The sequence below is a fragment of the Urocitellus parryii genome, chromosome 9 (genome assembly GCF_045843805.1).
Source record: "Urocitellus parryii isolate mUroPar1 chromosome 9, mUroPar1.hap1, whole genome shotgun sequence".
Lineage (NCBI taxonomy): Eukaryota > Metazoa > Chordata > Mammalia > Rodentia > Sciuridae > Urocitellus > Urocitellus parryii.
Window position 1 is genome coordinate 143,260,327 of NC_135539.1, and position 13,505 is coordinate 143,273,831.

The following is a 13,505-nucleotide window of genomic DNA, read 5'->3' on the forward strand; positions in this document are numbered from 1 at the left end:
CTCTGACTCTGTGCCGCAGCTTCGGGGTGGGAGCGTGACAGCTTCCAAAGGCAAACCCTCAAGGGTTGAAACTGCGGGATGAAGGCACGTGTCTCACAGACACAGGTTTGGGGGCTATTTACAAAGATGTCCACCAGCGTCCACGCCCGGTGCCTTCCAGAGCTCTGCAGACCTGGCAGCGTATCATGCAAGACACACGGCAAAACACTTCTTCACAGCATCCCTAGGAAGGAAAGAACACAAAGGTGAATGGGACATCACTACCCCTAGGCACCTGTCCTTGAGAGTCTCCTAGGCCCAGAGTGTCCGAGAGGCACGCTGGACCGGGCAGCCCTACTGGCGGCCCACCACAGCTCAACATTCACTGGAAGGACTCTGCTGGGCAAGTGACTAGTCCTGCTGGAGTTCCAATTCCTCATCCGTCAGAGGGGATCAGCCCACTTTCCCTGCTCCCTTCTGTGGACATCAGGGCACTGCACAGAATGGGCATTTGGTAAATGACAGCTGTCACTGTAATCAGAGCAAGACAGGCAGGTGGAAAGTGCAGACTGTCGGAACCAAAGCGGTTTAATCAGCTGCAATCACAGAATGCACCAAAAACAAGTCAGTCGCCGGGGCCCCGCTTCCTTCCAAGCAGCAGCAGCGCCCTTTCGAGGGACACCTCTGAGGAGCAGCCTCACACAGGCACCAAGCACCTGCCAGCAGGCTCGCCTCCTTGGAATTCGATGCAGAAAGCACGAGGAAAGAGCAGTACTCAGATGACTAGTCTGCCCAGCAAGCTCTCAGCACCCAGCACACCTCGCTGCACGCGTCACACCGGGTCCTCGTCCCCACCTGCACCACGCACACCTGCACACCGTCATGTGAGGCAGAGAGGTGAGGGGGGCACTGTGTGTCAACACGGCAGTGACTGTGGGCAGCACTTCCTAAGACACATTCCACTGAAGTCCCAGAAGGTCATGGGACCCCTCACGCAGCTCACAGGCAAACAAGGGCTCTGGAAGGCTAGACAACGCCAGCGATCTCCCAATTACAAGGTCAGGGAACCCTTCTCTTCCAGGTAAACAGCAGTTTCTGAGGAGCACTGGGTAGAGGCTACACAGGCGGGTGACACCCAGCCTCGTGATTCTCCTCGACACTGGGGGGCTTCATCTGCTCGGCGCAGGAAGCTCACCGCTGCCAACAGAATGCCCTCGTGCTGCCTACCCCTCACGCAGAAGGCCCACAGGTGCCCATCTAGGCCAAGTGGGAAGGCCCCAGAAAGACACCGAGCAAGGCAGCTTCACGGTGAGACCTGCACAACTGGGCCCTGAACCAGGAGAGTCCAGTCTCGTGGGTGCCCTCTTGTCACCTGGTGACATCCTTAATCGCGTCTGAGTTAGGCGCCCAAGCCTTCATTCCGCACTGGGGTCTGCCAACAAGGGAGCTGCTCCCGGCCCCAGGTGGACACGGCTTGGACGCTCAGACCTGGTGGGCTCTGGCCATCTCCACTACAGACCTAGCACCCAGGGCATCCCTGCCCACACTCATCAGACAAGCCATGGCCCCCCAAAACTGCAAAGTCGCCTGGAGCATCTCACCACCATTATGCTCCTGGGTTCTATGTGCCAAGTCCCCAGCTGCTCTAGCTCGATGGGCTTGTCAGTGCCTCATCCAATGGTCACGCCCCAGCTCCTCCACACCACTGTCCGCAAAAGACCTGGGACGCGGGAGGTGCCATGCTGCCCTGCCTCCTTCCCAGCTCACCCAGGACACGAGCAGGGAGAAGGTGGCCTTCGGTGAGCAGGTAATGACGGAGGAGAATGGAAATCAGTGGCTGCATTAGAACAGTTGGAGGCAAAGATCCCAAAGGCCAGTCTTGAGAGGCCCCATAGAAAGGGCTTGTTCAAGGCGCTGGGGCTCAGGGGAACCTCCAGGCCAGAAGGGCCTCTGGGGACCACCAGCCCAGCCACGCTGGTTATCAAGGCACTACTAGCTAGAAGGCCTGGTCCTCTGGTCCTACCTCTGCTCACGCTCTCCCTTCATCAACTCCTTGGAAACTCTCTCATAAGTGGGACACCACAAGGAAACAGCGCAATTCCAGGCCCCACCTCCCGCCCAGGGATTTAAATCAGTGTTCACCTTTAACAAAACAGAACTATACCCAAAGGACAGCATACTACAGGGACACAGCCACATCAATGTTTATAGCAGCACAATTCACAACAGCTAAACTGTGCAGCCAACCTAGACACCCCTAGAAAACCAACCTAGAAAACGTGGCACATCTACACAATGGAATATTATTCAGCAATAAAAGAGAACAAAATCATGGCATTTGCAGGTAAATGGATGGAGTTGGAGAAGACAGTGCTAAGTGAAGTTAGCCAATCCCCCAAAACAAATGCCAAATGTTTTCTCTGATATAAAGAGGCTGACTCATAGTGGGGTAGGGAGCAGGACCAAGGGAGGAATAGGCAAACTCTAGATAAGGCAGAGGCGTGGGAGGGGAAGGGAGGGGAAGGGAGGGGGCATGGGTTATTAATGATGGTGGAATGTGATGGACATTATAATCCAAAGTGAATGTATAAAGACACAAATTGGTGTGAATACACTGTGTATACAACCAGAAATATGAAAAATGTGCTCTATATGTGTAGTGTGAATTGTAATGCATTCCGTGTCATATATATAATAAATAAACAAACAAAAGAGCCTACTCAAAGCTACAGGTTAAAAGGGTGATAACATATACACACACATTTCATATTACAGTGGGAAGCTCACCCAACCAGCGGCCGGCGGGCTGGGAGCACCTCATTGGGGTATAATTGGGGTGGGTGGAGGGTGGCCCTGACTTGCTAATCTATGAAACAGATATAAGCCTTTGCCTATTTGGCTCAAAGAATTTTAATAAAGTTAAATAAAATAGCATGTACTCTCTGTAATTAATCTTTTAAGGCCCTACACAAACATATCATTGTTCACAAATGACAGACGTTACATTTCCAAATACACCATTAGTCTTACCTTGCAAATGGTATGAAGGAAAGGCTGTACCTGCAACGGAGAGCAAAGGTCAGGAGACAAAGGTCAGACGGAATGCACAGTGCTCCCGAGTGCCAGGAGCACCAACATGCCCTCCCCAGACCGCTCCACCCGTGGCCCGGGAGAGAACACACATGCACGTGTGCACACACACCCAGCCAGAGCTGGGGCCACAGAAGGGGGCAGAAGACCCTGTGGAGATGAGCCCTCCGACCTCAGCCTCACTGGGGTCTACTTTAACCAAATGAGCCAGCAGTGAGCACCTCAAAGACACAGATTCCAGACACCCAGGTGGCACAGACGCCCTGTTCTAGAAGAACTTCAGAAAACATCCACAACAGCTATCCTCTAAAATTTTATAAACCCTCAAAAGAATGTTAACTTTGACCCAACTGAGACAGACTGGTGTTCTCCTATAATTAAAAAGAAACAGGAAAGAACAAAGTAAAGAGCCCCCTACTCCCTGGATGAGCATGCCTCAGGCTATGATTGTTCAAGTCCCACGTCATCTTGGCAGGGCCAGTTAGCCCGGCCACAGCAGGGAAGGGAGCCGCGCAGAAGGCTGAGCAGCCCTACACGACCAGGTGTGCGTGTCGGGTCACGTCATTCACTGAGCCATGTGACTGCTGCCCTTGGAAGGTGACTTCACAAGCAAAAGTCCAAGGCAAAAGGAATGTGTGTACATGGCTACCGGTTTCTGCACCCAGAATAAAACCAAAATGTAAACATGAGCCACCAAACCAGGCCCTTCAGCACCCACGAGCCAAAAGTGTCACATTAAAATCAGATGGCACTCTGCTGCATGCCTCGCCCTGTCCATGCACATGAGCACGATTATTCATGAACACGGTGCTTCCAAAGGCAGTGGGAAGCATAGTTATTCAGCAGTCCACATCACAGAAGGGGGACGGGGGCTGGGTTCAGTCTCCAGGCCCATTTCTACCGAGTGGTTCACTGATCGTGGGGAACTGTAAGACACCCAGGGTCCTCTCTCTGCCATTCACTACAGTGAACATTTCTTCCCAAGAGATCAGCTACCTACAGTGAACCCGACATGCAGATTTCATCCCTGAATGCATCCCAGGAGCATCTCGGGACTACAGAGCCCACCCGGGCCGCCTCCCCTCACTCTGACGCACAGTGTGTGGGGTGGGAGGAGCCGGGAACCCACAGCGCCTCTCCTGGTTTTAGACCACGCCTCCAGTCGCCCTTCTACTGTGCTCGGCCCTTGGTACATCTCCCAGTCTTCAACTGAACTTCCAAAAGCGGCAGGCCCCAGGGCCTACACTGACCCTGCCGCCCACAGCCACCCGGTTTTCCATTTCGTCAGCCGCTGCTCCTCGGCTCCCGCTGACAATTCCCTCTTTGTCCTTGTGTACATGATTCATTCCATCACAAGTGTGTCACTTACTCATTCTCTCACCACTTTCCTTTTCTTCTATTTGACTCAGAGCCTCTTGTGACCAGCCCTCAGATACTTTCATTGTCCTTGTACTTAGGGGACATGAGTGGCTTAATAACATTTGTACATCACAATCAGCCCAGAGCTCAGCGGACAGCCTCCGGCCACTCGGGACCTCTGCCGCCATCTACTGGCGGTGGGCGGGCGGGGGGCTTCTGCTCTGGAGCCCAGGCCTCACTGAGAATTCTTCCTTCTGCACTCCCAGCCTCCCCCAACACGTGGCCTCGCCTCCTGGAGCAGCATCAGTCAGGGGTCTGCGTGGGAGAGCACTGCTAAAAGGTTACTCACCACGTCAAGGACAAGGACTGCAGGATGCAGAAGATGAGCGCCAGTCCCTTGTTGTGCCACTGAAAGGAAAACAAGAAGGTCACAGAGAAGCACGAGGCGGGGTGAAAGCCAAGGGGCTCCGGGAAGTCCAGGCCACACTTACCCAAAAGGCAGAACACAGGGTGAGGGCGAAGCACAGCTGCAAGGAGAGAGAGACACCGTGATCAAGACCAGGACCCACGGCCAGAGAAACCCCGTGAAGACGGGGCTCCTGACCAGCCCCAGCAGGAGTCAGGCCACGGGCATCACGGCCACCACACACACCCCTCACCTCAAAGCACTCAACCTGCTGAGCATCCACCCCTGGCATAGTTAGACCCCGGAAACCAAGTCTCCCAGCAAGATCTGCACAGGTCACAAAGAGAAAGATGCTCGGACACGTGGACGTCTCCCCGGGATCTGCCCCCAGCACACAAAAGTCACATTCTGGCCCATGCACGCACCATCGTCTGCTCCCCAAACACCCTGAGTGCGCTTCACAGAAAGACTCTATTCTAACTCTTCCCCAAGTCGTCCGTCCCTGGAGCAGAAAGGGCGCGATAACAAAGGTCATCAGGAGATGTCCATCGCATCAGCAAGCCAGCTCCCTTGTACATGTCACCTGACACTCTCCCTAGTACCTTAGAGAGCTCTTTCCATAGAGGCTGAGCCACCAGCCACGGCTTTCACCTCACATCTGTGACAAGGTGCCCTAACCACGTTCTGTGTCCAGCAATGTGCCTGGTGCCCTGAAGGGACCAAATAGCAAATGCATCCCTGGCCTCAGAGCACTTACCTATTTGAATAAGTGAAATGCATACAAATGAAACTAAAAATAAAAGTCTGTCGATCAAGGTCCTAATGTGGCCAGAGAGCAGGTCTGGGGTGATTTTTGTCAGCCACATAGAAAACTAGATCCAAGAGAGAGGAATTCCAGGTGGAGGGGACAGGAAGCAATGACAAACTGCAGGCAGCTCTGCCAGAGCAGGGCACAAGGACGACAGGCCACAGACAGCCCACTTCACTTCAGGAAGCCTGATGGGAACAGTATGTATGACGCCAAAGTCAGACACCGTCCTAGAAGACGTCACCACCCATGGTAGGTGCTGTGCAGCCACTCCCTAAGGCTCTGCCTGTGGGGTTCTGACAGCCCAAGGGAGGGGCCAGTGTGACAAGCAGCACCCTCTACAGGTGCTTTGTGGAACTGCAGTACCTAGACGCCAACTGATGCACGCGGGGAAGCGGGCCTGGCACTCACTAGAAGATGAAGACCACCTGCCTGCGGTGTGGTTACAGGACTGCGTAGTGTTAAGTTGGAGGAGGGCAGGGGGCAGTGGAGGGGTCCTCAGGTGTAAGAAGAAAACTATTCCATGCCGCCAAAATAAAGATGCCCACATGAGAAGTCCAGCAAAATCGCAGCACTTACCAGCACCAGGATGGTCGCAATGAGACGCGTTGGCTCGAACATGCGCTTCAGCTGCTTCAGGGGCCCCATGAGGAAGATGGTACTAGGAGGCAAAGACACACGTGAGCCGCTCAGAGCAGAACAGAACCACGGCAGGCACAGGGAGTCACCTCCCGAGACCTCCTGGGGCAGCAAGAGCAGGAGGGCAGACAACGCTGGAAAGCCCTGGAAAGCCCTGGAGAGCTCCGTGCAGGCCCCTGGGCGTGGTGCTCACTCAATCCGCCAACCCACAGTCACCACACTCGCCCTGCACAGGGGGACACTGAAGGCCAGGGCTTCACATCCAAGGCCACTTGACCAGTGAAGGAGAGAGCTGGCTGTGGGTGTGGGTCTGTCCCTAGAGCCACACTCACACCCCTAGGTCAGACCAGCCCCCCTCAGATGCCCCTTGACAGCCTCCCCTTGAAACAGACAAGCCAAAAGGCTCAGAACAGGCCCTCCTTGGTCAAAACTAGAGCATTTTCTTTCATAACCTCCAGGGAATCATTTCAATGATGATGTCATCTGTCCCTTGTTGAATGTCTGCTAAATACCAGATAATAATACACACTTTTTCTTTCATTCCCTCAAAACCCTTGAGTTCATATTATTACACTTATTTCAGAGATGTGAAAAATAAAGCTCAGCAAAGTTAAGTTGTTAATCTAAGATCCCACAGCTTGGAACCAAAGGAGCTGGCATTCACCCCCAGGTATGCTGGGGACACCAAGCATGCTTTCCAGGTGACCAGAACCTGAGAGCTTGGGAGGGGGAGTGACCTCACACGAAGCAGACCCTCCCACCCAACACCCCAAGTGCCGGGGTCAGCACTCGGCCACATTTCCTGCGTCCTACAGGGTGTCACTACAGCGGGAGCTCAGGACAGCTAGTCGTGGACACAAGCCAACCAGCAGATGGCATCAGCTACTGAGCCTTCAATCAAAACAAGAACTCCCAGAAGTCAGTCCGCCTCTCTGGGTGCCCTGCAGCTGCACCCTGAATGCAGGGTGTGCTCTCGGCTCGGGGAGTAAGCCCACAGGGCACCTCCTCAACCACACACCGTGGGAAGCCACAGCCAGGAGGGTCCTAAACACCTCAGCAGCAGACACAGAAGACAGCACAGATCGTAGGCAAAGCCACAAACTGGCAGCAGCCAGGAATCACCATTCGTTCCCTACTCCCCGTCAGTGCCATGAAGGGTCCTCCCCGTCAAGGTCTGCCAGGACGCCCTTCTGGAGTAAGCAACATACCACGTACCCACGCTCAGTGAGACCACACTGTCCGCCAAAGCACGGCCGCCTAAGGACGGTCACTATCTGAGAAGGCTTTAGCGGCAACGGCGACCCTCTCAGGCCAGAACGTCCTGTCAGAGCATCAGTACACCCAGCTTCAGGAAGGTGCCCAGAGCCACCATTCCACCTTTTCCTACTGCACACAGAGCGGGGTCTGACACAGCGGGGGACCAGGGAGCCACAGGCACAGCCCTTGACAAGTGGCTGACAGTGACAAGTTGGGGTGATGGACAGCTGTAGGCACAGACAGCACAGCCAGAGTCCAGAGGAGGCCGTCCATTCTGGGCAAGAGGGAACTGGGAAAGGTCTTGCAGAAGAGGGAACGTGGGCCAGGTCGTAACAACTGGACAAGTACCCCCAAACCCGGGCGGCAGGGACGGGCAGCAACCCAGGCAGAGGAGACGGCCCCCACAAAGGCACAACGAGGACAGAGAAACCGAGGGAGTGAGCCTAGCTGGGGTGGGGCAGGGCACGTGGAGACCCAGGCTGAGGAGTCTGTATCCCTGAGTGGAGGGACAGGGAGCCACTCGAGGGACTGCAGAGGAATGGCTCCCCAGGCCATCAAGGTGGCAGAGAAGCCAGCAGAGGTGGTGTCAGGCCAGCTCAGACACCACCCGCGCCCAGAGGCCCCCTAACCCTGACCAGGTGGGACCCCTTCCTCATCCTGCACTGACATCAGCCTACTAGGTGCGTCTGACTGGCTGACCCATGGGCTCCACTGGGCCAGGACCAACCTGTACCTGTCACTGCAGCCTCAGAGAGGCTAACCCAGGGAGAACAGAAGGCAACCACTAGGGACAGGTGGCCCTGGGGACAGAGGAAGGAGACAGGTAAGAGAGGTCAGCACCGAGCCTGGGGCCAGGAACTTGGACCCTGGGACTCCAAAGCCATTTACGGAGACACAAAGGGAGGGCAGGAAAGATGCCCAGGTTCAGGCTCCCGCGGGCCATTCGGGCAGAGGCCAGGCCCACGCTGCCAGCTGGGAGGCAGCCCAGGCGCGGTCAGCCCAGGCGCGGTGGACCTTCAGCAGGGTGGACCTTCAGCATGGTGAGCTCTGCCCCCTCCAGCCACCCTGCTGCATGCGCTGACACCCGGGCCTGGGATGGCCTGGCACCACAGGACAACCCCCTTCACCTGCGGCCGGGGACGGTCTGCAGTGGGAGCAAAGGGTATGGGAGTGACCTCTCCCACCACGGCCCTGAGCAGCCTTCATGCCCCCACCCCTGCTCTCTTAGCCACAGAAAAGGAGGCGGTGGAAGGGGACTTGGAGAAGCCACTCAAGCCCAGCTTGCCAGTTCCCTGGTGAACAACGCAGGACTGACGCGTTTCCTGCTTTCCCAGGGTGCTTCGGAGGTGTATGGAGACAGGTGTTCTGGACCAGCAGGCTATGAACGCAATACACTGCAACCACCTCTTCAAACCCTTAAAACTCCTGGAGCACCCCGTCACCTCCCCGTCACCCCATCACCTCCCCGAGCACCATCCACACCCGTTTTCCCATCTAACGATGGATTAAGGTTAAATTAAACAGTCGTTACCTCCCAATGGATGCGATGTTACCAAAGGTGTAAAAGACCGCGAAGAGGGTTAGTCCCTTCTTGGGCACCCACAGCAGCAGAGTCCCCTGGAAGTAAAAGCACAGCACTGTGTCAGAGTGCCTCTCCCACCACAGCCCTGAGCACCCTTCATGCCCCCACCCCTGCTCTCTTAGCCACAAATTTGAGAGAATAAAAGAGAAAAGGAGGCGAGTGGAAGGGGGGACTCAGCAAAGGAGGTTCAGGGGGATCTTACCAGCAGGGAGCAGAGAATCCCGAAAGCAAAACACGCGATGAAGCCTTTCACCCTGGTGCCCCAGCTTAGCGAGGAGGCCTCCACAACCTGGAATTCAAACACAGTGACACAGAGGCACACGAGGACCTACCAAAGTCACTGCAAGCACAAAAATTAGAAGTGGCATTAATCTGTGTCTAGGAAGGCAGGAGAGACAGGATCCCATGTGCCCACAGCTACAGAAGGGCCTCGGTCCAGCTCTCCTCGGGGCTGCACACCCTCAGACCAGTCTCCTCTCCAGTAGCTGCCAGGAGTGTCCTGTGCCTCAGGGGAGCATCTCCAGAGACAGCGATTCCTGTCTCAACAAAGCCAGCAAAGCCAAGTGCAGCCAAAGCCTCCCACATCCAGCAGCAGGACCACAGCTGGAAAGGCATGAGATCCACCAGACAGGGCCCCTCCCCTTGGGCAGCAGGGTCACCCTCCCCTTGGTCCATCAGCCCAGCTGCAGCAGCTGCTGCTCCTGAGGCACTGGGACTTGGAGTGCAAAGGCCGCCACCCTCACCAGGACTCATCTGCAACGTTCCGCTCTCTATATACAACTGTAGACGTTGTTGTAGTCACAGGGTGGGGGACAGATCATCAATGCCATCGCGATTGGTCCCCTTCCAGAGCAAAGTTCAGGGGAAGTCAAGGTTCCCGAAAAACTCAGCTGAGTCAGGACCTTGGAGCAGCTCCCAACCCTTCTCCTGATGCAAGAGGGCAAGCCCCTTCACAGCTGGACACAGGCAGCTGCCACCAGAGACCAGACCATGGCAGGGCAGCAGAGCTGAGTGTATCCACACAGTGCTCCCCTGTGGGGCCAGGGACTCCACCCAAAACAGAGGTGAGGGTGCCTCCCACACTTCTACCCCTCGTGTAGGCAGGCAGGTGGCGGCAGAGGCTGCAGGGATCTCTAGACGGGCCAGGCCCTCGGTCTTGATTCCCTCTGCTCAGGGACCTGCTTTCAACCTGTCAAACCAGAAGCTTGAGGAGAAAGAGCAAAGGCCCCCGGTCTGGCAGGTACTACTACAAATGGCTTAATTGTCACTCGGGAAGATTAAGTTGATGCCATCAGAAGGGTCCTCTTCCCACTCCCAGGCAGTCACATGACTGAAACTGGGCTGGTGACCGCACCACACAGAGCACTCACAGAAACCTGCAGCAACATAGGACCTGCAGAGGCACAGCTGGCCTGGGACACACAGCAGGAAGCCCACACTGGGACCTGACAGAGGAGCCACCTGTGCCCATGCTGGGGACACCCCTCCTCCTCCAGGAGTCCACGTCTTCAACTCCCTCTGGCTCCAAGGTGAGGTGTCTGGGGCTCTGCCACCAGGCTTCACTGGGCCCAGACAATCGAGTTAGACAACTTCTAACTCACCCATGACACCACCCTCCATGGTGAGAATACATGACACTCCACACTCCTCCTACCAGCGCAAAACCCCCAGAACTCGCCTCCCCAGGGGGAGCAGGAGCAAGGAAAGGGCCAGGAGGCTCAGGGGGATTTGCCCCCTCCACCAAGCACCACTCAGCATCCACAGGGATGTTCCAAAGGATCCCACCTTGTTTTATCAAGAGGATAAACCACAAGGTTAAATGTTAGGTTTGAACTGGCCTCGACATTCAGACAGAACTGAAGAGACTCAGGAGGTCGGTAAGATTCCAGCCCTTGTAAAACTCAAAGCACTGGCAAGAGAAAGTAGTTCTGCCGAAAATCTGTTTCTGGTTCTTCCCTTCAGGATGGAGAGTGACACCTGGTCTCCAGGTCCCTCAGGGGACTCTATCTTTTTACTTTTTTTGCCAAAATGGGTGAGTGGGGGTGAATTTTCACCACTGTTTTCCATGGCCTGTGGCTGCAAGTTCTTTCCCCTGCACATTTGCTGCTCTGCTTCTCTTAAGTGGATTCTGAAAGCAGACTCACTCCCCTTCCGCCGTGTGTGAAAGCAACTGTCTCTCTGGAAGCTGTGCTCGCCGGCTTCTCTGGAAGTTAGAGCAACATACACGGTACCTGGAGAGAGGCTGCAGGCAACCTGCTCACTCAGTGCCAGCAGCTGGACAAAGGTCCCTTTGACTCCAGGTTGTGGAGAAAAGAGGGCTCTGGCCAAGAAATACAGCCGAGAGCCGCTCAGGGAGATGGGCCTGCCAACAGCAGGGAGCGGCCTTCCCCTGTTTTAAGGTCGGGGCCATTCATTCCTCCCTTGCCCCGGAATCCTTTGCAGAAAACACAAAACCTACACTCGCAGAAAGAAGTCCACTGAGGCCAGGACTTGAGGTGTGTTTTTGAAGGCGAGGCATCAATTAGAGAACTGGCCAGGAGGCTCCTGATGAGACACCCACGTGATCTTCACAGCTCCCTGGAGGAAGGGGACCAGAGCAGGGCCACTCACGCTCTTTTGTGATTTGCATTTAAACAATTAAAAAAACTAGAACACCTCTGGTGACTTCTGACAAGTCAAAAAATTGGATTTGAAAAGATTTTTAAGGCCACCTAGTCCAACTCACCACACGAAACAGAAACCTCACCACAGAAACCTCCATCACTGCCAGCCTCAAAATCATGGAAAGTGTGAGTTGATCACATTTTTTTCCCAGATTTTAAAAGACGCCCTGTCCTGATAAGTGAAAACTAAGCCAAAACAGCTCTAAAAACAACTCAGTTGGCTAAAAATGCTTCCAGGGCTTCAGGCCTCCGGAAGCGCCACACCATGATGCACATGAACAGGAATCTCACTCAGAAAGAGGAAACTGAACAAAACAAAAGCACCTAATCTTTCACAAACAAATGCAGCTTGTGCCTGTGCTTCCGACAGGCTCTCACGGTGCCAGACGCAGCACTCAGCACCTAGGACAAAACCCAGGCACTGGTGTCTCTCAGATGCACGCCTCAGGGGCGCCACAGGCCTCCTGCTGCTCCCTGAGGATTTCCTGAACCATGTGCCTCACTGTCCACACTGCACCCAGAGTCCAGCAGCCCGGGCTGCTCCAGAGCTTGTCCACAGCCTACCCGGCGCACGTCTGCAGATGAGCATGAGGATCAACCACCAGGGCAGAGCTTTGTTGGGCCCTGTGAGGTTCCCCTTGGTGCATCTTGGCGTGGCGCTTCCGGAGTGCTGAAGCCAGGTGGTTCCTGGCCAAGAAATACAGCTAAGAGGCCAGAAATCAAGAAAAAAGGACACAGGAAGGTACTCCTGAGCCTTGGCCAGTTAACAAAGGCACCAATTTAAGAACCCACCCAGCTTTTTGTGAAGTGTCCAAAAAACAACACAATGGACCCACGTTCCTCTAACAGGGGACTCCTGGAGAAGATTCGGGAAGCGCGTTTTACACTGAGGTTCCCTGGAGAGGGCGCAGGTACCCACAGCAAACCACGCACCGGCCGCAGGGAGGAGGAAATCGCGCTGCTGCAGCCGGGCGCAGCGCGCCCACCACCGCCCTGGCCTTCACACCGAAAGCCCGAGTCGGTCTTCCAGCGGGAAACCGAAACAGAGACCCCCGCCCTGCGCGCTGCCCCGACTCGGGCCTAGTGCGGGCCTCGGCTCCGTCGAACCCTTTGGAAGAAAACAACAGGCCGGCGTCTCCCGAGGGACGCAGTCCACGGAGAGGGGCGCGGGCTGTGGACCGAGCCGCCGGAGGGGCTGGCCCCGTCCCGGGAGTTCTCGGCTTCACCGCGCACCAGCTTCGCCACCGCACGGGTCGGTGGGCGTGGCGCCGCCCGCAGCCGACACCCGCCGCGGCCGCGCCCCCAGCCCCTCCGCGGCCTCGGCCCCGCGAGGACTCGCCGCCGGCCGCGCCGCGCTCCCCGCTCAGGACCGGGCGGAGGGCTGCAGGGGCGCGGGCGCCCAAGGACGCGGCTGGGCGCACCTGCGGCGGCGGCGCGGCGGCGGCCCGGCGGGGCCCGCGGGACAGGAGGGACTCGGAGCAGGGCAGCCTCCCAAGAAGCCCGGAGGCCTGTGGCTCCCGCCCGCGTCCGCAGGGCCAGCGGGGCGCGGGGGGCAGCGGGAGCACTCACCTCCGACAGGCCGCTGCGGTCCTCCGCGTCCTGCCCGCTCAGCACCTTCTTCAGCTTGTCCATCCCGAGCCCGGGCCGCGCCGGCTCCAGACGCGGCGGCCGCCTGTTGCGCTCACTCCGCCAGCGGCCTTCCGGGTGCTGGGCCGCCGCCCC

General features: G+C 56.4%; 1 protein-coding gene across 1 annotated transcript; it reads right to left on the reverse strand.

Moving 5' to 3' along the window:
• On the reverse strand, positions 1-13,505 carry Sft2d2 (SFT2 domain containing 2). The gene is made up of 8 exons (XM_026405257.2): positions 13,353-13,505; positions 9,323-9,409; positions 9,070-9,155; positions 6,222-6,303; positions 4,920-4,955; positions 4,778-4,836; positions 3,010-3,039; positions 1-223 (listed from the first exon to the last, which is right to left on the reverse strand). Exons 1-8 carry the CDS (start codon positions 13,413-13,415, stop codon positions 184-186), a joined length of 483 nt encoding a protein of 160 aa, XP_026261042.1. The 5' UTR covers positions 13,416-13,505; the 3' UTR covers positions 1-183.

Bases quoted from the DNA above. Each gene is read 5' to 3' on its own strand.
- Sft2d2 (XM_026405257.2), bottom strand. From the start codon at position 13,415: ATGGACAAGCTGAAGAAGGTGCTGAGCGGGCAGGACGCGGAGGACCGC. The intron at 9,410-13,352 runs GTGAGTGCTCCC...TTTGAATTCCAG, and splicing joins ACCGCAGCGGCCTGTCGGAG to GTTGTGGAGGCCTCCTCGCT. The intron at 4,956-6,221 runs GTAAGTGCTGCG...CTCTCCTTGCAG, and splicing joins TTGCGACCATCCTGGTGCTG to CTGTGCTTCGCCCTCACCCT.